Source organism: Hyla sarda, chromosome 2, assembly GCF_029499605.1.
Source record: "Hyla sarda isolate aHylSar1 chromosome 2, aHylSar1.hap1, whole genome shotgun sequence".
In the NCBI taxonomy this organism is placed as follows: Eukaryota; Metazoa; Chordata; class Amphibia; order Anura; family Hylidae; genus Hyla; species Hyla sarda.
The window spans coordinates 30,000,250-30,022,460 of NC_079190.1; the positions used below are offsets into that span (position 1 = coordinate 30,000,250).

The window sequence follows — 22,211 nt, forward strand, 5'->3', positions numbered from 1 at the left end:
GCATCGGGAGCCCCTGGGACAGCATCGGGAACCCCTGGGACAGCATCGGGAGCCCCTGGGACAGCATCGGGAGTGCTGAGAACCTGGTCCGGAGCGGCGGGGACAGGTGAGTACAGCTTCCTATACTTTACATTGCACGGATCCCTCAACATACGATGGATTCGACAAACGATGGGTCGTTTGGAACGAATTACCATCGTATGTTGAGGGACCACTGTATAGTTATTTGTACCTATCGTCAGTTGTCGGCCGTGACTCCGTCCTCCGTCAGGCAAAACGGCGTCCCGCCTCCTCCCTCGGACCAATCTCCATCAGGCGTCAGCCGCAACTCCCTCCTCCCTCCTTTTTTTAAAATAACAATTTTATTATTTTTCAATAAAGCAGAAAAAGAGGATCATAATAAACATGGAAATGTTATACATCACAGTTCCAACAGCATAGTAATCCGTATCTCGGTACGCAGGTCCTCCTCCCTCCTTTGTCGTCCTAAAGTCTGTCATCCAAAACTCTGTCATCCCTTAGACGAAAAAGCCTTCCTGCCTTGTAGTAGAGCCGAGTCAGTGTCGGCTCTGCTATACGGGTTCTATTCAGTGTCGGCCCTGCTATACAGTGCTATGCAGCGTCGGCTCTGCTATTCGTCTGAGGGAGAATCGTCGGAGGCATGATGGCGTTTTGGATGAGGGACTTTAGGATGACGGAGTTGTGGCTGAAGGGTGACAGCAATTGGTGTGAGGGAGGAGGCGGGACGCTGTTTCACCTGACGGAGGACGGAGTTGTGGCTGACGACTGACGGCGATTGGTCCGAGGGAGGCGGCGGGACGCCGTTTCACCCGACGGAGGACGAAGGCACGGCTGACGACCGACAATGTCCTAAAATGGACACCGTACCTGAGGGTACCGTTCACACGCACAGGATCCTGCCAAAATTTGATGCGCAGGATATGTAACTGCAGGTTAGAAACTGTGCTCAGTCATTTAGTTTGCATTGAAATCTGCAGCATCAAATCCCGTGCATCAAATCTGCGTCTGTGTGAACGTACCCTGAGGCAGAATAAACTTAGCTCCCTCCTTTATAAAATAAACTGCTGCACAACCATTTAAAAGTAAAAAAAAAAAAAAGTCACTATAGCTGTCTATTTCACCGGGAAGTGTATTTTGACCCTCGCCGCCTCCCGTCCCAGGGTATAGTATCGTCGCTATGGTAATAGACGCGCGTCGTCCACGTGGTTTTCTAACTGGCAGCTGAGAGAAGGGGCGTGACATACAGGTGAGGGGGCGTGACATGGGCGTTGACTTGCCTCGGTTACAGCAATGTACTCTGTGCGACGGGGGCGGGGCTAATGGATCGTGTGGGCGTGGCTCGGTGCGGGCGGCAGGACTGGCGCGGACGCGGTATAGTGATGTTAGTGCGGGCGGAGCTGGGCGCTATTCTCGGGGGAGCGCTGCTGCGGACAAGGTAAGGGGTGGACTGCGGGGCAGGGTTATGTGGGCCCTCTGGGACTTGTAGTTCCTGCAGGCAGTGGAGACGCATGCGCTGTTTGTTTACCTTGTTCCAGTGCCTGTGCGCTCATGGTTATATAGTGAGATCCCAATGTGTTCTGCCTATGGCAGTGTTTCCCAACCAGTGTGCCTCCAGCTGTTGCAGAACTACAACTCCCAGCATGCCCGGACAGCCGTTGGCTGTCCGGTCATTCTGGGAGTTGTAGTTCTGCAACAGCTGGAGGCACACTTGTTGGGAAATACTGGCCTATGGAGTCCCACTGTTATGTATTATGGGGGGTATAGGGACACTGGGGTGTGCCATGCCATCACATGGCCCCAAGAGCTGACACTTTATGGATTTAAAGGGGTACTCCACTGAAAAATATATATGTATATATTTTTTAAATCAACTGATGACAATAAGTTAAAAAGATTTGCAAATTACTTCTATTTAAAAATCTTAATCCTTCCAGTACTTATCAGCTGCTGTATGTTCCAGAGAAAGTTCTTTTCTTTTTGTATTTCATTTCTGACTGACCACAGTGCTCTCTGCTGACACCTCGGTCCATGTCAGGAACTGTCCAGAGTAGGAGCAAATCTCCATAGCAAACCTCTCCTACTCTGGACAGTTCCTAAAATGGACAGGAGGTGTCAGCAGAGAGCACTGTGGTCAGACAGGAAGGAAATTCAAAAAGAAAAGAACTTCCTGTGGAGCATATAGCAGCTGATAAGTACTGGAAGGATTAAGATTTTTTTAATAGAAATAATTTACAAATCTGTCTAACTTTCTGGCATCAGTTGATAAAAAAAAAGATGTTTTCCAGGGGAGTTTTTAATCTGTTCTCTCCTCTTCATTAGGTGAGAAGCGGACATGGACGTGACAAAGCAGATGTCCTCCCTCCAGAAGTTCCAGACTTTGGGGTGAGTGTCCTTATCACAGTGAGAACTCTAACTACCCAGGTCAGTGGTCAAGGTAGTTACTCTTTGCAGCGTGCATGAATAAACCTTCCAGTGTAAAGCATAGCGAAAGATGGAGCAAAAATAACTTAAAGGGGTACTCCCCTGGAAACCTTTTTTTTTTATTTTTATTTTTTTTATATATATATGTACACACAAAAGTCATAGGAAGGAAATTAACTCCAGAAATCCCAAAAGCACAAGACTATACAAACTTCATGAAGATGTTTACCCAGGATGGATTTAAAGGGGTACAAAAAATCTTTTTTAACGGAGATTTCCAGTGCTGAAAAACGTATCCCCTATCCTAAGAATAGGGGATAAGTTTCAGATCACGGGGAATCTTACCGCTGGGGTCCTCCATCTCCTGTACGGGGCCCCGGCAGCCCACGAAGCGGCGGCTGACACGCCCCCTCAATACAACTGTATGGCAGAGCGAGAGCGTGGGACGGGTCTAGACGGCCGAGTGAACGCAGCCTTAGATGTAGTCACTGATCATGTCAGGGCCCTTGTAGGATTAAAGGAGTAACCGAGTAGCTAACAGAGAAGACAATAGATTAGCAGGTTAGCATCACTGTTATGGTAGAGATCTAAAGGGGTACTCTGGGGAATTGAGTTATCCCCTATTCACAGGTTAAGGGATAGGTGTCTGAAGACTGGGACCACCGTGGTCTCCTGTTTGGGGCTCTGCTACTTGCTTGTCCGCAGTGCGTTCTGGCCTCCCACCCTCGGAGACGAGAGCAAGTGACAGCGGCAGAGAACGGGACCCCTGTCCTGGACGATGATTGGCTGAGCTGACCGTCACTTGCGCTCGTCTCAGAAGGTTGGGGCCGGAGCGTACTGGAGATGGGTAAGTCAGGGTGGAAGGGGGAATTGCATACAGGACATCAGTCGGACCCCATAAGATTGCCAGTCGGACCCCGTAAGATCAGACACTTATCCCTTGTGCTCTGGATAAGGAATACGTTTCAGGTCTCTGTGGGTCCCCTTTAAAGCGCATCTGTCACCTAAACTAGCCCCATAAGCACATAAGGGGAGATTTATCAAAACCTGTCAAGAGGAAAAGTTGCTGAGTTGCCCATAGCAACCAATCAGATCGCTTCTTTCATTTTTAACAAGGCCTCTGCAAAATGAAAGTAGTGATCTGATTGGTTGCTATGGGCAACTCAGCAACTTTTCCTCTTGACAGGATTTGATAAATCTCCCCCATACTCCTAACTTTGCTGTGTTTTAATGTACCTTTAGTTTATATTGTGGTGACCAAAAAGAAGCACAAAAAAATAAATAAAAGACCAGTTACCAGTGAACTGGAGGTGGGGCCAGCAGGACTGAAGCTGCAGTGATCAGACACTCCTTTCTCCCAGGCGTCGCTGGCCTTTGATTGACACACAGGGGTACTCGGATGGCAGCAGCCCTGTCTGTGCAGTCTGCATGTGCTCTCCAGCATGACACAGCTGCTTGAATCTAGATGGGCACTGTCATATAAAAAAACAAAACGTTTGCTATGTCTTTTAGACAAATTAAAAGTTTGGATTGGTCAGGGTCTTAGTGTTCAGACCTCGACCAATCACTAGCCGGGAGAAGTGCGCGTCAAGCACATTCTTTCCCTGCTCTAAACCATGTGACCGAGATGGTCTTGTAATGAAAGTCTATTAGGCCCTCGCATTCCCATAGACAGCGAGTGAAGACTGAAGCTCTCAGCTGCACGCTCTTCTCCCTGCTCGTTTAAGCAAATGGTTGGCGTCCGAGTGTGAACACTTGGACCCGACCATTTTTGACATATGTCTAGGGCCTGTAAATAGTTTATATTTAAAAAAAAAAAAAAAGTGACAAGTACACTTTAACAGACTCAGCTCTACAGGTGTTTTATGCACCAAAAAAGTGCTGAACCCGTACCCGACCTATGACATACGTGTACATTATGGGTCGGGTGGGCAGACATGATGCTGGTCGGGTCTCCATCATAACCAGTAGATGTTCACTGCTATCAGCAGCTGACATCTGCCGGTGATAAACAACATTGGAGATTGCTCCGATGTCCGTCATTTAACTGGTTAAATACCGTGATCTGTACAGATCACAGCATTTGAACATTAAATGCTGCTATTCCCTGGTGTCTAGTGGTCACATCGCCCCTCCAAGATGTAATCACAGGGAGAAGACTTCCCTGGCTCTGTCATTGCTGAAGGCAGCCTGTGGCAGCCCTTAGCAATCGAGCCGAGATAATATAGATCAGTGATGTCGAACCTATGGCACGCGTGCCACAGCTGGCGTGCCGAGCCCCCTCTGTGGGCACGCGGCCATAGTTCGGCAGGCGGGGCAAACCGGGACATCCGTGTGTCCCTAAAGATCTTTTCGGGACACAAGGATGTCCCGATTACCTTTCAGTGGCCCCGTGTTAACTTTAAAAATGCTGGGGCAGCCAGGAGGTAGCGCACGCAGGAACTTCACTGACGTCCCGTGCGTGCGCCCATAGGAACGGAGGAACGGAGCATCGAGGAGGACGTGCGCTGGCCGGCATGGTAACTTACCAACTACACTTCAGCTTCGATGCTCCAGCCACTGACCCTCCTGTCCCGGGACCTACTGCTATTGCCTGTGTGGGGGCAACTACAACATAGTGTGGGGGAACTATACTGCCAACCTAATGTGGGGGAACATACTGCCAAGCTAATGTGGGGAACTACAATCTAATGTGGGGGAACTGCAACCTAATGTGGGGGAACATACTGCCAACCTACTGTGGGGGAACTATACTGCCAACCTAATGTGGGGGAACTATACTGCCAACCTAATGTGGGGGAACTATACTGTCAACCTAATGTGGGGGAACTATACTGCCAACCTAATGTAGGGGAACTATACTGCCAACCTAATGTGGGGGAACTATACTGCCAACCTAAAGTGGGGGAACATACTGCCCACCTAATGTGGGGGAACTACAACCTAATGTGGGGGAACTATACTGCCTACCTAATGTGGGGGAACTACAACCTAATGTGGGGGAACTATACTGCCTACCTAATGTGGGGGAACTACAACCTAATGTGGGGGAACTACAACCTAATGTGGGGGAACTATACTGCCTACTTAATTTGGGGGAACTACAACCTAATGTGGGGGAACTATACTGCCTACCTAATGTGGGGGAACTACAACCTAATGTGGGGGAACTATACTGCCTACCTAATGTGGGGGAACTACAACCTAATGTGGGGGAACATACTGCTAACCTAATGTGGGGGAACCACAACCTAATGTGGGGGAACATACTGCCTACCTAAGTTGTTTTTTCTAAACTTAAACCTCAGTATTCTGATTTAATTGCTGTGCTGGTACTTTGCGGGGAAAAAAGTTGGCGTGCATTATGGTTTGGGCACTCGGGCTCAAAAAGGTAGAAATAGATCAATGTAGTGCAATAGCATTATGATGATCCTTTAGGGGGGGGGGGGGCAAAAATATGTGTTTAAGAATTAATAAACAATGTTAAAAAAATACCCCCCCCCCCCCCCTTTATTTAAATTTTTAATCTACTCCCTTTTTCCCATTTTTCAAATAAAACACCGTAAAGAAACAAAAAAATAAACATATTTGGTATTGCTGCATGCGTAAGTGTCCAAACTATTAAATTATTACATTACTGATCCTGCACGGTGAATGGTTTAAAAGCAAAATAAAATTCCAAAAGCCAATCTTGCTGATTTTTGGTCACATCACGTCCCACAAAAAAACTTTATAAGGTGGTCTAGTGGGGTGGATCGTACTATTTTGGTTGAAATTATTTTATCTACCAGGACAAGTGGGTTTTCTTGAGGGACAAGTAGATTGTGTTCCGCTTTAGTCCCTCGGACAAGTAGTTTAGTTTTTTTTTTATTTCCACACCCCTGAAGTGACACCGTTACATTTTTTTTTCTGGCTCTGTAATACATAATAAAATTAAAATGAAAAGTACAACTTGCCCTGCAAAAAATAAGCCCTAAAACAACTTTTAGATTAATGAATGTTGAATAACTTTCCAATAGTATGTTAATGAAAAATATGCTTCTTTCTATTGTATTTTTCCCGATCAGTCCTGTCAACAAGCATTTCTGACTCATGCTGGAGTCCTAAACACTCAGAGCTGCCAGCCTGCTTTGTTCACAGCCAAACAGGCTGTGAACAAAGCAGGCTGGCAGCTCTGAGTGTCCTCCTTTGTGAACAAAGCAGACTGGCAGCTCGTAGTGTTTAGGACTCCAGCATGAGTCTGAAATGCTTGCTGCCGGGACTGGTAGGGAGACCCCTAGTGGTCATTTCTTCAAAGTGGAAAATTAAGTAGAAAGAAGCATATTTTTTAATAACATGCAATTGTAAAGTTATTCTGCATACATTAATCTATAATATATCAAAAGTTTTTTTGATGTGGTACCCTTTAAGGATGCAGGGCATAAATGTATGCCCTGCTTCTGCTATATGATGCACATTCAGGAGCTGAGCGCACTTCGTACCCGGTAGGTCTCGGTTGCTATCCACAGCCAATACGGGACATTGCCGATTGGGCCATTGTCCGCCATAAACCCTTTAGACACTGCAATAAAAAAATCATTGCTGACTAGCTCAAGAAGCTAATCAGGACCACCACAGCAAAATTACGGGGTCCCGATTAGCTGAGAGGAGGGGCAGAGGGTCCCTACCTGCCTCCTACCCGCCTGATTGGTGGGAAGTGAATAAAATGTAAAAAAAAAAAAAAAAGTTATAAAAGTGACTAAGTCCCTTCCTTAGTAAAAGTTTGAATCATTTACCCCCCACCCCCCCTTTAGCAATTTTTATAAAATAATGTAAATAAAACTAAAACCTAAACATATGTGGTATCGCTCCGTGTGAGTAAATATCAGAACAATTAAAATATAACATTAAAGGGGTTTTCCAGGAAAAAAACTTTTTTATATATATCAACTGGCTCCAGAAAGTTTAACAGATTTGTAAATTACTACAAAAAAATCTTAATCCTTTCAGTACTTATGAGCTGCTGAAGTTGAGTTGTTCTTTTCAGTCTAAGTGCTCTGTGATGACACCTGCCTCGGGAACCGCCCAGTTTAGAAGCAAATCCCCATAGCAAATCTCTTCTACTCTGTGCAGTTCCCGAGACAAGCAGAGATGTCAGCAGAGAGCACTGTTGCCAGACAGAAAACAACAACTCAACTTCAGCAGCTGATAATTGTTGAAAGGATTAAGCTTTTTTTAATAGAAGTAATTTACAAATCTGTTTAACTTTCTGGAGCCAGTTGAGATATATATATATATAAGTTTTTTCCTGGAATACCCCTTTAAACCATGAGGTCAATGGTGTAAACGTAAAAAAGAAAAAAAAAATACCTTAGTCCAGAAATGCTTGGGCATGCTTGGAGGTGGATTTTGGCAACAGCCGGAGGCACATAGATTGGGAAACACTGCCTTAGACTATTTATGTTGTGTATCCACATAAGGGGATAAGATGTCTGATTGCAGGGTGTCCCGCCAATGGGACCCTCGCGATCTCTGCTGCGGCACATTCTATGAGGGGCTGCTGCTCCAGTCTCAGAAACCTCTGTGCTTCCGGGACTGGAGATGTGACGTTGCGCCGTTCCCCCCTCCATTCATGTCTATGGGAGGGGGCGTGACGTGCCGTCACGCCCCCTCCCATAGACATGAATGGAGGGGGTGTGGCAGTCACGTCTCCAGTCCCGGAAACACAGAGGTATCCGAGACTGGAGCAGCAGCCCCGGCATAGAATGTGGTTGCTGCACGGAGATCGCGGGGGGTTTCAGCACGCGGGCCCCTCGCGATCAGTCACCTTATCCCCTATACTTTGGATAGGGGATAAAATGTCTTTGGCCGGAATACCCCTTTAAAGAGTAAAGAACAATAAATAAAAAATAAATAAATGAATGAAATTTCGGCTCACCTGGAGCTCCTCTTCATCCCTTTTTTTTGGTTGTACCCTAGGGACTCCTCCTGTGAGAATGAGCTGGAGGAGCTGATGCACCAGATCGACATCATGGTGAATAGTAAGAAGGTGGAGTGGGAGAAGCAGGTCCTGGTGCTGGAGCGGGAGCTGAGCACCATCAGAGGTGCCTTGGATCAGAAGGACCGCGAGGTAATGGAGCTGGTTGGGGGCCGCTCATTGAGATGAGATGCCTGTGACAAACTTTGGGCATTCCTCTGAACTGATGAGGGGGGCAGGAACCCTAAAATAGCTGTCGAGCGCGCTCTTCCCCTCGGAGGAGACTCTGGTTTGATATATATATATCTAATGTTTATGTATAATTTATTTGATTTATTTTTGTCTTAGATTGAAGTCCTCTCCAAAAAGCTGGAAGAAGCAGATAAACATCAACAAGAAGTTGTGCAGAAGTATGAGACCCAGCTCGAAGCACTGAAAAACCAGGTAAGGGTTTCTTGTAGAGCTAAACTGTAAAGCGTTATTGTCATGAAAATAAACTTTTGACCTTTTGACATGTCAAAAGTTTAGATTGGTTGGTGTCAGTACTTAGACCCCCTGCAAAGCTCCATACAGTGGTCCCTCAAGTTACAATATGAATTGGTTCCAGGACGACCATTGTATGTTGAAACCAGAACTCTATGGAAACCTGATAATTGGTTCTGAAGCCACCAAAATGTCATCCAAAAATAGGAAAAAGTGAGGATTAAACAAAAATAAGTAGATAACTAATATATATAAAGCAAATCCTTAAATATAAAAGTAAGAAAGATCTGCTGGGAGCTGTAAATCACTGTCTATGTAGAGGACAGGAGCTTCTTCAGGGTCCTGTACAATACACAGTGTCCTAAAAAAGTAACATGGAGCCGCCCTCACCTGGTGTCCAAAGGAGCAGCTAACCCTGGTACAGGTAAAGAGTACAGAACATGTAATCCCTGTACTGTAGGGGGCGTTACCAGACATCAGTCATTGCATACGCTTCAGTAATACAGGGGTTTTACCAGGGGAATGTCTATTCTGATTAGTCAGATCTTCCGGCCATTGAAACGTTTCACAGATCTGGAATGTCCATAGCATTGTATGTTGTGTCTGGATTCAAGTTACAATGGTCCAGAAAAAAACCATTGTATGTTGAAACTATTGTATGTTGGGGCCATTGTAAGTTGAGGGATCACTGTATATGGCTGGGAGAAGTAGGCGGCTTTGTGCTTCACTCCCCAGCTTGGCTCCCAATTTGTCTCATTGCAGGAGTCGAGCCTCATAGACTTATAATAGAATTTGTCTCCAGTAACATACATAGTAACACAGTTCATAAGGTTAAAAAAAAAGTCCATCAAGTTCAACCTATAACACTAATCAGTCCCTACTGAGTTGATCCAGGGGAAGGCAAAAAACCCTCATACTAGAGGTAAAAATTCCTTCCTGACTCCAAATATGACATCAGAATAAATCCCTGGATCAACCTTCTGTCCCTATACATCTAGTATCCATAACCTGTAATGTTATTACTCTCCAAAAATGCATCCAGACCCCTTTTAAATTCTTTTACCGAGTTCCCCATGACCACCTCCTCCGGGAGAGAATTCCACAGTCTCACTGCTCTTACAGTAGTCAGATTGAACACTGAGCTGCTGCACTTCACCCAGTGATATCTAAAAATCAGAGGGGGTCTTGGCACTGGGACCCCGATCATTGTAAACGTTTGATTGGTCTGTGTGACATGCCAAAAGGTAATTTACATGATAATAAAGCCTTAACTCTATGTACAGGGGATACAAAACTACAACTCCCAGCATGCCCGGACAGCTGGAACAGTTAGCTTTACTGACATCTCATTACTGTACGGTGTTTGGTGTAAAGGCAACAAATTACAAGAACACGCTCTGTACAGACACTGAGCCAGCAGGGAATGTGGGAAGATTACCGTATATACTCGAGTATAAGCCGAGTTTTTCAGCACGATTTTTCGTGCTGAAAACACCCCCCTCGGCTTATACTCGAGTGAACTCTCCACCCGCAGTGGTCTTCAACCTGCGGACCTCCAGAGGTTTCAAAACTACAACTCCCAGCAAACCCGGGCAGCCATCGGCTGTCCGGGCTTGCTGGGAGTTGTAGTTTTGAAACCTCTGGAGGTCCGCAGGTTGAAGACCACTGCAGCCTTCGACATCATCCAGCCCCCTCTCACCCCCTTTAGTTCTGTACAGTACTCGCCTCCGCTCGGCGCTGGTCCGGTGCTGCAGGACTGTCCGGTGGGGAGGTGGTCCGGTGGCATAGTGGTTCCGGGCTGCTATCTTCACCGGGGAGGCCTCTCCTAAGCGCTTCGGGCTCGGCCCCAGAATAGTCACGCAGAGGTACGTTCATTACCAAACGTCCTTCTGCGTCATCGTCAAGGCAACGCCTCTATTCCGGGCCGGAAGCGTGGAGAAGAGGCCCCCCCGGTGAAGATGGCAGCCCGGAACCACTATCCCACCGGACGACCTCCCCACCGGACAGTCCTGCAGCACCGGACCAGCACCGAGCGGAGGTGAGTACTGTACAGAACTAAAGGGGGTGAGAGGGGGCTGGATGATGTCGAAGGCCGCAGTGGTCTTCAACCTGCGGACCTCCAGAGGTTTCAAAACTACAACTCCCAGCAAGCCCGGACAGCCGATGGCTGCCCGGGCTTGCTGGGAGTTGTAGTTTTGAAACCTCTGGAGGTCCGCAGGTTGAAGACCACTGAGGGCGGATAGTTCACAAGAGGATGATGACAAGAGGATGATGACAAGGGGATGGTGACAAGGGGATGGTGAAGGGGGGGTGTGGGATGATGACAAGGGGATGATGAAGGGGGGGGGATGGTATGATGACTAGGGGATGATGAAGGGGGGTGGGGATGATGACAAGAGCATGATGAAGGGGTGTGTGGGATGATGACAAGGGGATGATGATGAGGGTCTGGATGATGACAGGGTGATAATGATGAGGATGTTAATGACGGGGGTCTGGATGATGACAGGGGGGGATGATGTATTTCCCACCCTAGGCTTATACTCGAGTCAATAACTTTTCCTGGGATTTTGGGGTGAAATTAGGGGCCTCGGCTTATATTCGGGTCGGCTTATACTCGAGTATATATGGTACAGCTCTGAAGTCTGTATATAGGGCTGTATATATATAGCGACCTCTGCCTTAGACTGAATACACCCCATATGGGTGATTGAAATGAATTACACACGGGAGCGCATAGAAAGGCATACGGGAGGGCATAGAAAGGCATACGGGAGGGCATAGAAAGGCATACGGGAGGGCATAGAAAGGCATACGGGAGGGCATAGAAAGGCATACGGGAGCGCATAGAAAGGCATACGGGAGCGCAAGCTTTTAGCTCTCCCCTGCCGTATGCGCTCCCGTATGGGGGAAAACGTAATGGGAACCCAGCCTTACTGAATAACTTCCGTACGGCTGGAGATATTTCCATAATACTTGGTCACATGTTACTTATATGTCCACTTAAAATATATTATAGTTAATTTAACCCTTAACTGCCCCCATTTGTGAGGGTCGGGGTTTTGTTTAAAGTCCCATGCAAATCAATTGGAAATGTATGTTCCCACATAACTTCTGTACGGCTGGAGATATTTCAATACCTGGTACACAAATTACGGGACGGGATAGGAGGACGGGATAGGAGGTCGGGATGTGACAACAATATATGAGGACAGGATATGAAGTCAAAAGCTTCCTCCGGGCAACGCCGGGTACTCAGCTAGTATAATATATACAGACAGAGATCACACTGGTAAGGACCCCCACTGAAAAGCCTCACCCAAGGGTTAGTACACTGCCGGGGACCTACATGGATTACCTGTGACTAACGCTGATCACCTCCCTAACGCACGTTTCGCGTTCGCTTGGTCACAGGGTAGGGTACCAGGGACGCTAACCCCTAACTTTTTATAGTGCTCTATGATCCCGGAGTGGCGCCCGCCATCAGCAGACCAGGTTACACATAGTATTGCCTTGAGCTTATGGTAACTGTGAGTGAATTGAAAACATACTTTTTATAGGAAAAACAACATCAATCTATCAAAATCGCTGCGATTTGTGTTGTGTTTGTGGTGAAGTATGTGTGAACAAGGCCTTAAAAGGGTATTTCAGGAAAAAAATGTTTTATATATATCAACTGGCTCCAGAAAGTTAAACAGAATTGTAAGTTTCTTCTATAAAATCTTAATCCTTTAGTACTTATCAGCTGCTGAAGTTGAGTTGTTATTTCTGTCTGACAACAGTGCTCTCTGCTGACATCTCTGCTTGTCTCGGGAACTGCACAGAGTAGAAGAGGTTTGCTATGGGGATTTGCTTCTACTCTGGACAGTTCCCGAGACACGTGTCATCAGAGAGCACTTAGACAGAAAAGAACAATTCAACTTCGGCAGTTCATACGTACTGAAAGGATTAAGATTTTTAAATAGAAGTAATTTACAAATCTATTTAAGTTTCTGGAGCCAGTTGATATTTAAAAAAAAAAAGGTTTTTCCTGGATAACCCCTTTAACCACTTAAGGACTCAGTCCGCTCCCTTTCTATAACACGGGGGCACGGCGTGGCCCTGCATCATAGCAGGTTGGGCCCGGCCTCTAACAACGGGTGCCACACGCTATAAACCCTTTAGACGTGCCGTTCAAAGTTGATTGCCGCATCCAGAGTGAAAGTAAACTGCTCCCGGCTAGCTCAGTCGACTGTTCGGGACTGCCGCGGGAAAATCGCAACGTCTCGAACAGCTGGAACAGACAAGGAGGGCCCCTACCTTCTTCCTGCGTGTCCGATCGCTGAATCACTGCTCCGTGCCTGAGATCCAGGCATGAGCAGTCAAGTGGCAGAATCATTGATCAATGGTTTCCTATGGGATAACATTGATCAATAAAAAAGATCAGTGTGTGCAGTGTTATAGTCCCCTATGGGAGTTGTAACACTGCAAAAAATAATGGGGGGGGGGGTAGTTTAATAAAGATCATTTAACCCCTTCCCTAATATATTTTCCCCCTTTTCCCATAAAAAAAAAAAAACTGTGTAAATAAATATAAACGTGGTATCACCACATGCGGAAATGTCCGAATTATAAAAATATATGGTTAATTAAACCGCTCGGTCAATGGCGTGCGCGCAAAAAAATTCCAAAGTCCAAAATAACGTATTTTTGGTCACTTTTTATATCGTGAAAAAATTTATAAAAAGCGATCAAAACGTCCGATCAATACAAAATGGTACCGCTAAAAACTTCAGATCACGGTGCAAAAAATGAGTCCTCATACCGGCCCATACGCAAAAAAATTAGATAGAGGTCACGATGTCAATTTTAAACATATATTAATTTTCCTGCATGTAGTTGTGATTTTTTTTCCAGAAGTACAACAAAATCAAACCTATATAAGTAGGGTATAATTTTAATCATATGGACCTACAGAATAAAGATAAGGTGTCATTTTTACCGAAAAATGTACTCCGTTGAAACGGAAGCCCCCAAAAATTACAAAATTACATTTTTTTTCTTCAATTTTGTCGCACAATAAAAAAAAAATTTTCCCATTTCGCCGTGGATTTTTGGGTAAAATGACTGATGTCACTGCAAAGTAGAATTGGTGGCGCAAAAAATAAGCCATCATATGGATTTTTAGGTGCAAAATTTAAAGAGTTATGATTTTTTAAAGGTAAAGAGGAAAAAACGAAAGTGCAAAAACGGAAAACCCCTTAAGGGGTTAAAGGGGTAGTCCCATGCTCCAGCGTTCTGAACATTTTGTTCAGAACTCTTGGAGCGGACGGCCGTGATTGTAACGTCACGGCCACGCCCCTCATGTCACACCACACCCCTCCATTCATGTCTATGGGAACGGGTGTGAATGGAGGGGGTGTGGCGTGACATCACAATCGCGGCCGTCCTCTCCAAGCGTTCTGACAAAATGTTTAGACCGCTGAGGCACAGGAGTACCCCTTTTAACAGCTTTAATTCTCTTTGCAACCCAAATAATAGTGGTAAAGTATTTACAGGTCGCGGAATTGAATTATTTATTACCAGGTTTTCCAAACAGGGAGTCTCCAGCTGTTGCAAGACTACAATTCACAGCATGCCCAGACAGGAAAAAGAAGAGTAAATTAAAGCCCCCTAACACCACTTTTCCTTTATATAGTTCCACTGTCCTGCTATGTAACATATGGTCTACAGCAGTGGTCTCCAACCTGTGGACCTTCAGATGTTGCAAAACTACAACTCCCAGCATGCCCGGACAGCCAACGGCTGTCCGGGCAGCTGGGAGTTGTAGTTTTGCAACATCTGGAGGTCCGCAGGTTGGAGACCACTGGTCTACAGTAACCCTGATCCCTGTAGGTTTGTCCAGGCAAGATGGGAGTTGTAGTTTTGCAACAGCTGAAGAGCCACACATTGAGGGACACTGCTCTAGAAGTATATTTCTTAAAGGGGTATTCCAGGCAAAACCTTTTTATATATATATATATATATATATATATATATATATATATATATATATATATCTCTCAACTGGCTCCGGAAAGTTAAACAGATTTGTAAATTACTTCTATTAAAAAAAATCTTAATCCTTCCAATAGTTATTAGCTTCTGAAGTTTTCTGTCTAACTGCTCAATGATGATGTCACGTCCCGGGAGCTGTGCATGATGGGAAAATACCCCCATAGAAACCTGGGACGTGAGTCATCAGAGAGCAGTTAGACAGAAAACAACAACTCAACTTCAGAAGCTAATAACTATTGGAAGGATTAAGATTTTTTAATAGAAGTAATTTACAAATCTGTTTAACTTTCCGGAGCCAGTTTATATAAAAAAAAGTTTTGGCCTGGAATACCCCTTTAAGTCTATGGAACCGTGTAAGCCGTAGATGAGCAAAGATGTTTGAGTGAATCTCCATCACTGACCACAAGATGGTGCTAAACTAAAATAAATAAATTAAAAAAAGCAAGTGTTCTTTGGCTTTAATGTTAACCTCTTAATGACAAACAATTCATCTTTTAACTGGGGCCTTATTGTATAGCGGCATGTCTTCAAGACTGTTTTAACTCAAAGGGGACTGCCACTTTGGGTTTCCGGGTGACGTCAACTGGGACTGGGAGCCTGAGCTGTTCACGAAGCTCACTATTGGGGTGCACATAGTGACACAGGACATAATATATACAAGAGTATGCTAACATAGGTTAAAATAAAGATTTAAAACAGTAATTCATTAGATAAAGGGGGAAAAAACAAACAATACAAATTGTAAGGTAATAAAAAATAAATTTAAAAAATCTGCAAATTAATTATGAATTAATTATAAATAAAATGAATATTTAGTGTAAAACATTTTCTTTCCCATACGTTACACTAATATCCTATAATTACCGTTTCTATCCATGCTTGCCCCATAATTATCTGAATTGCACAAAACCTTTATACCGTATTTTTCGCCGTATAAGACGCACTTTTTATTCCCCAAAATGGGGGGAAGAAGTCGGTACGTCTTATACGGCGAATACACCCCTATCGCGGCGATCCCTGCGGCCATCAACGGCCGGGACCCGCGGCTAATACAGGACATCACCGATTGTGGTGATGCCCTGTATTAACCCTTCAGACACAGCGATCAAAGCTGACCGCCGCGTCTGAAGGGAAAGTGACACTAACCCGGCTGTTCAGTCGGGCTGTTCGGGACCGCCGCGATTTCACCGTGACTGTCCTGAACAGCCCGACTGAATAGCCGGGTTAGTGCTTACAGGACACCGGGAGGGACCTTACCTGCCTCCTCGGTGTCTTCTCCGTTCAGGGATCCCCTGTATGGCCGGCGCTCTCCTTCCTCGTCATCACGTCGTCGCGTACGTGCGTCGGCGTGCGTAACGACGTGATGATGGCAACGGAGAGCAGGGATACCCGGCCGGCAGCAGAGACGTTTCGGAGCGACGGGGACACCGCGACAGCGATGGAGCGACATCCAGGGCAGCGGTGACGGGTTCGGAGCGGCGGGGACACGTGAGTATTACCTCCAATGCAGTGGTCTCCAATCTGCGGACCTCCAGATGTTGCAAAACTACAACTTCCAGCATGCCCGGACAGCCAACGGCTGTCCGGGCATGCTGGGAGTTGTAGTTTTGCAACATCTGGAGGTCCGCAGGTTGAAGACCACTATTGGGTTCAAAATCTTTATTTTTTTAGATTTTGCACCTATAAATTGGGTGCGTCTTATACGCCGGTGCGTCCTATAGGACGAAAAATACGGTAATTACCCCGAAACTGAGCCAAAAAATAGGGGTGGACACAGGAACAGGAAAAACTGCCAAAGGAGAAAAAACGCAGTTTCCACACTAAGGCAAAAACGCAGTGGCCATTTTCTGGCATTTTTTTTTTTTTTTGCGCAAAAAAAAACACTGGCGAAAAACAAAGTGGACACTTAGTTTAGCCTTATTAAGCAAATGTCGTCTTTGCTTACTATTCTTAAAGGGGTACTCCTGTGGAAAACGTCTTTTTTTAAATCAACGGGTGCCAGAAAGTTAAACAGATTTGTAAATCACTTCTATTACTAAATCTTGATCCTTCCAGTACTTTTTAGGGGCTGTATATTAAAGAGAAATCCAAAAAAGAAATTAATTTCCTGTGATGTCATGACCACAGTGCTCTCTGCTGACCTCTACTGTCCATTTTCGGAACTGTCCAGAGCAGGAGAAAATCGCTATAGCAAACATATGCTGCTCTGGACAGTTCCTAAAATGGACAGCAGAGGTCAGCAGAGAGCACTGTGGTCATGACATCACAGGAAATTAATTTGTTTTTTGGATTTCTCTTTAGTATACAGCCCCTAAAAAGTACTGGAAGGATTAAGATTTAGTAATAGAAGTGATTTACAAATCTGTTTAACTTTCTGGCACCAGTTGATTTAAAAAAAGAAGTTTTCCACGGGAGTACCCCTTTAAGGACTACAGGGTTTTTTAATTTTTGCACTTTCGTTTTTTCCTCCGCACTTCTAAAAATCATAACTCCACCTACAGACCCATATGAGGGCTTGTTTTTTGCACCACCAATTTTACTTTGTCATAAAATCAATCAGGTCGCCACAAAATCTACGGAGAAACCAAAAAGAAATTATTTTTGGGGCAAAAAGCAAAAAAGCCATTTTGTAACTTTTGGGGGCTTCTGCTTCCATGCAGTGCACTATTTGATAGAAATGACACCTTATCTTTATTCTGTAGGTCAAAACAAATAAAATGATACCCTACTTATATAGGTTTTATTTTGTTTTACCTCTTTTAAAGATTATAACTTTGTAAGAAAATTTGCATGTTTAAAATCGTCCTCTTCAAACCCCTATAACTTTTTTTTTTCTGCATACAGGGATAAATCAGGGCTAATTTTTTGCGCCGTGATCCCTAGTTTTTATCGGTAACCTTTTTCTTTTTTGGGGACTTTTTGATCAATTTAGTATATACAGAGTGACCAAAAATCTACAGTTTTGGACTTTTGGAATTTTTTACGTCTATGCCATTGACCGTGCAATTTAATGTTTGGACATTTACGCAAGCGGCAGTACCACATATGTTTTATGTTTATTTTTGTTTACATTATAAAATTTAACAAGATCAGGTGTTAGAGTACCTGTCATGATCTTTATACATTTTATAATCCTCCCAGTTCACTACCCGCATCATGATAAACCACCCCCTGCCTTTATTTATTTTTTCTACCTTGATATTGATGGGAAGGGATGTTCCCCAGCAGGCGTGACATCATCTGAAGCCATACAGGGGAGAACTTCCTCCCTCACTCTGCTACACACAGCCCAGAGCAGTTCAGTGTGAGATGTGCTGTGATTGGCTAAGGCGTATTTTCTGCTCAGTATCAGATTCACAGACTTGGAAGGGGCGTTCCTCAGCAGGCGTGACATCATCTGAAGCCATACAGGAGAGAACTTCCTCCCTCACTCTGCTACACACAGCCCAGAGCAGTTCAGTGTGAGATGGGCTGTGATTGGCTAAGGCGTATTTTCTGCTCAGTATCAGATTCACAGACTTGGAAGGGGCGTTCCTCAGCAGGTGTGACATCATCTGAAGCCATACAGGGGAGAACTCACTCACTCTGCTACACACAGCCCAGAGCAGTTCAGTGTGAGATGGGCTGTGATTGGCTAAGGCAGGACACACCCCACCTGAGCTCCCTGAATTCTACTATACACTCTATGCACTGTGCTGAACTGAGGTCTCACCTGCATTTTCTGACTTTTGTCTATGTCAGGCTGCTGCAGGAGACAAGCTGCAAGCAGGACTGCCGGCAGGACCAGAAAGAGGACCACTGGTGGCCAAACTTTTTGGGGTTAATTTAGTACAAAATTTTATTTAGCAGTATATTAGAAAGATAAACTAGGCTAATCAGGTACGATTTAAAGGGGTACTCCACTGCTCAGCTTTTGTTGTTCTGAACACTTGAGCCGGGAGCTCATGACATCATAGCCCCGCCCCCTCAATGCAAGCCTATGGGAGGGGGCATGACGGCTGTTTGTTCCACACACTGAGCAGCAGAGTACCCCTTTTAAGTGTTTTGAAGCACAATCATAAAATGCACATTATCTTTTGTGCATAAAGTGGTCGTATTATATCCAATATAAGTACTGTGCAATCTATATACAGTGGTCCCTCAACATACGATGGTAATCCGTTCCAAATGGACCATCGTTTGTTGAAACCATCGTATGTTGAGGGATCCGTGCAATGTAAAGTATAGGACAGTGGTCTACAACCTGCGGACCTCCAGATGTTGCAAAACTACAACACCCAGTATGTCAGGACAGCCAACGGCTGTCCGGGCATGCTGGGAGTTGTAGTTTTGCAACATCTGGAGGTCCGCAGGTTGTAGACCACTGTTAGAGGAAATTGTACTCACCTGTCCCCGTCGCTCCGGACCGTCACCGCTGCCCTGGATGTCGCCCTCCATCGCTGTCGCCGCGTCCCCGGGGTGTCCCCGACGCTCCAACAAGGCCTCTGCTTCCCCGGCATCCTCGCTCTCCGTCGCTGCCATCATGTCACTACGCACACCGCTCCTATTGGATGACGGGACGGCGTGCGCAGCGACGTGATGACGACGATGGAGAGCGCAGGCGATGCAGGGGATCCCAAAGAGGACACGCCGGAGCCCCGAGGACAGGTAAGTGATCGTCAGCGGACCACACGGGGCACCATAAACGGCTATCCAGTGGCAGCTGAAGCAGTCTACACTGCCGGATAGCCGTTTATGCGATGGCCCCGACATACAAAAGCATCGTATGTTGATGCTGCCTCTGAGAGACCATCGTATGTTGAAATGATCGTATGTCGGGGACATCATAGGTTGGGGGGGGGGGGTCACTGTATTTTTTACATCTGTAGAAAGGAAAAAAAAACTACATGTGAACTGTCAAGTGTTTTCCTGTTCAATATAATTCAGAGGCAAACGACGAATGTTAAACAAACGTGCACACATTGCATAATCGTTAATACCATAACTTTGCTGCCAAACTGCATGCGGTAATTAGTTGGGGTACCTGCAATGTGTGAACACAGCCTTATAGTAGTACTGCCGGTATCCTTGGCTTCCCTGCTGCAGATAAACCTGATCGCAATGATTTGAGAAAACTAGTTAAAATCTATTCTAAAATTCTTGCACAATCGATGAGTGAGAGAGGACGGCAGCTGCCATAGAACAAGAGGATCTGTCATTCCTCTATGACGTGACCCGTGGGTATGTCAGAAATGTGCTGACAGATAAATCACTAGTTAAAGAAAAGAACATTTTTACAAAGTTTCTCAACTTTTTGCTTATATTCTCACGCGCAATCTCGTTCACAAGTAGAACGTTATCTGTTGTCTCCATAGCAACCGAACTCTATAAGGGAGATGAGGGATGGCTGCGCCGCCACCTTTCCCTCTATCACAGTGGTCTTCAACCTGCGGACCTCCAGATGTTGCAAAACTAAAACTCCCAGCATGCCCGGACAGCCGTTGGCTGTCCGGGCATGCTGGGAGTTGTAGTTTTGCAACATCTGGAGGTCCGCAGGTTGAAGACCACTGCTCTATCATAACCGGCGTTGCAAAATTAATATAATCTCACTCCAAAAACTGGAGATGGACAACAGGATATTAAAGCCTTCACGGCGAGCGACGTACATGTACGGCGCCGCGAAGTGTCACTTGGCGCACGGCGATGTACATGTACTTCCGGGAGCGCCGCGTCACCGGTAGCGGTGATCGGGCCGGGATGACTGCTGTTATCTAACAGCAGGCATCCCGGCACATCGCCGAGGGGGGTCCTGAGACCTCCCCATGACCGCGATGGGCGCAAATCGCAGGTCAATTCAGACCTGCAATCTGCGCGATTCCGAATCATACGGGTCACTGGTGACCCGGAAAATAAGAGGGATCGGGGGTGTCTGAGACACCCTCGATCCCCCTGAAGGGATAGGGGTTTGGTGGCAGGGGTGCCACCCCTCCTATCCCTGGTATTGGTCGGCCGAGCGACCGACCGATAGCAGACCGAGGGAGGGGGGGGGTTAAAGTTCGGTTCCCCCGCTTTGCCCACCTATCGGTGTCCGGGCAAAACGGGGGAACCGTCCAGGGAAGGTCGGTGCCGAAGGTCCCTTACCTAGATCCCGAGCGCGATCCTCCCCCACGTGCGGCGGCGGCGGCAGCAATACTTCCGGGTCCTGCTAGGTGAGTTGTTGCCTAGCAACATCCAGAGGGCCACAGTTTACAGTGGTCTCTAAACCGTGGCCCTCCAGATGTTGCAAAACTACAACTCCCAGCATGCCCAGACAGCTGTTTGCTGTGTGGGCATGCTGGGACTTGTAATTTTGCAATATTTAGAGGGGTTCAGGTTGTAGATCACTAAGTGGTCTCAAACTGTAGCCCTCCAAATGTTGCAAAACTACAACTCTCAGCATGCCCAGACAGCAGTTTGCTGTCTGGGCATGCTGAGAGTTGTAGTTTTGCAACATCTGGAGGGCCACAGTTTTGAGGCCACTGGACAGTGATTTACAACCTGAACCCCTATAAATCTTTCAAAACTACAACTCCCAGCATTCAGGAACAGCATAAGGCTGTCTTGGCATGTTGGGAGTTGTACTTGCGTGCCTCCAGCCATTGCATAACTACATCTCCCAGCATGCCCTTCCGCAATCAGTACATGCTGGGAGTTGTAGTTTTGCAACAGCTGGAGGCACACTGGTTGGAAAATACTGAGTTAGGTAATAGGACCTAACTCAAGGTTTTCCAGCCAGTGTGCCTCCAGCTGTTGCAAAACTACAACTCCCAGCATGCATGGTCTGTCAGTGCATGCTGGGAGTTGTAGTTTTGACCCCCCTCCCGTGTGAATGTACAGGCTACATTCACACTGGCGGCAGATTACAGTGAGTTCCCCGCTACAAATTTGAGCTGCGGCAAATTTTCCGCCGCAGCTCACACTCCTAGCTGGAGACTCAGTGTAATCTGCCTCCAGTGTAAATGTAACCTAAAAACACTACACTACACTAACATAAAATAAAGAGTAAAACACTACATACACACACGTACACTGCCCCCCTACCACCCCCCTTCCCCAATAAAAATGAAAAACGTATTGTACGGCAGTGTTCTCTAAGATGGAGCCTCCAGCTGTTGCAAAACAAAAACGCCCAGCATTTCTGGACAGCAATTGACTGTCCAAGCATGCTGGGAGTTTTACAACAGCTGGAGGCACCCTGTTTGGGAATCACTGGCATAGAATACCCCTATGTCCACCCCTATGCAAGACCCTAATTCAGGCCTCAAATGCGCATGGC

General features: G+C 46.0%; 1 protein-coding gene across 8 annotated transcripts in view; it reads left to right on the forward strand.

Moving 5' to 3' along the window:
* Positions 1-1,192: 1,192 nt before the first annotated feature.
* The window catches only part of DEUP1 (deuterosome assembly protein 1), an 87,797-nt gene continuing 66,778 nt past the window's right edge, over positions 1,193-22,211 (forward strand). For 2 of the 8 annotated variants that reach the window (XM_056561467.1, XM_056561465.1), the window contains exons 1-4: positions 1,320-1,456; positions 2,341-2,403; positions 8,401-8,551; positions 8,747-8,842. In XM_056561467.1, the coding sequence (XP_056417442.1) occupies positions 2,354-2,403; positions 8,401-8,551; positions 8,747-8,842 (297 nt within the window). In that variant the 5' untranslated portion in view covers positions 1,320-1,456; positions 2,341-2,353. Of the gene's footprint in view, positions 1,268-1,317; positions 1,457-1,708; positions 1,850-2,340; positions 2,443-8,400; positions 8,552-8,746; positions 8,843-22,211 lie in introns of those variants that run through there. The other 6 variants (XM_056561464.1, XM_056561466.1, XM_056561469.1 and 3 more) reach the window with 6 other exon arrangements.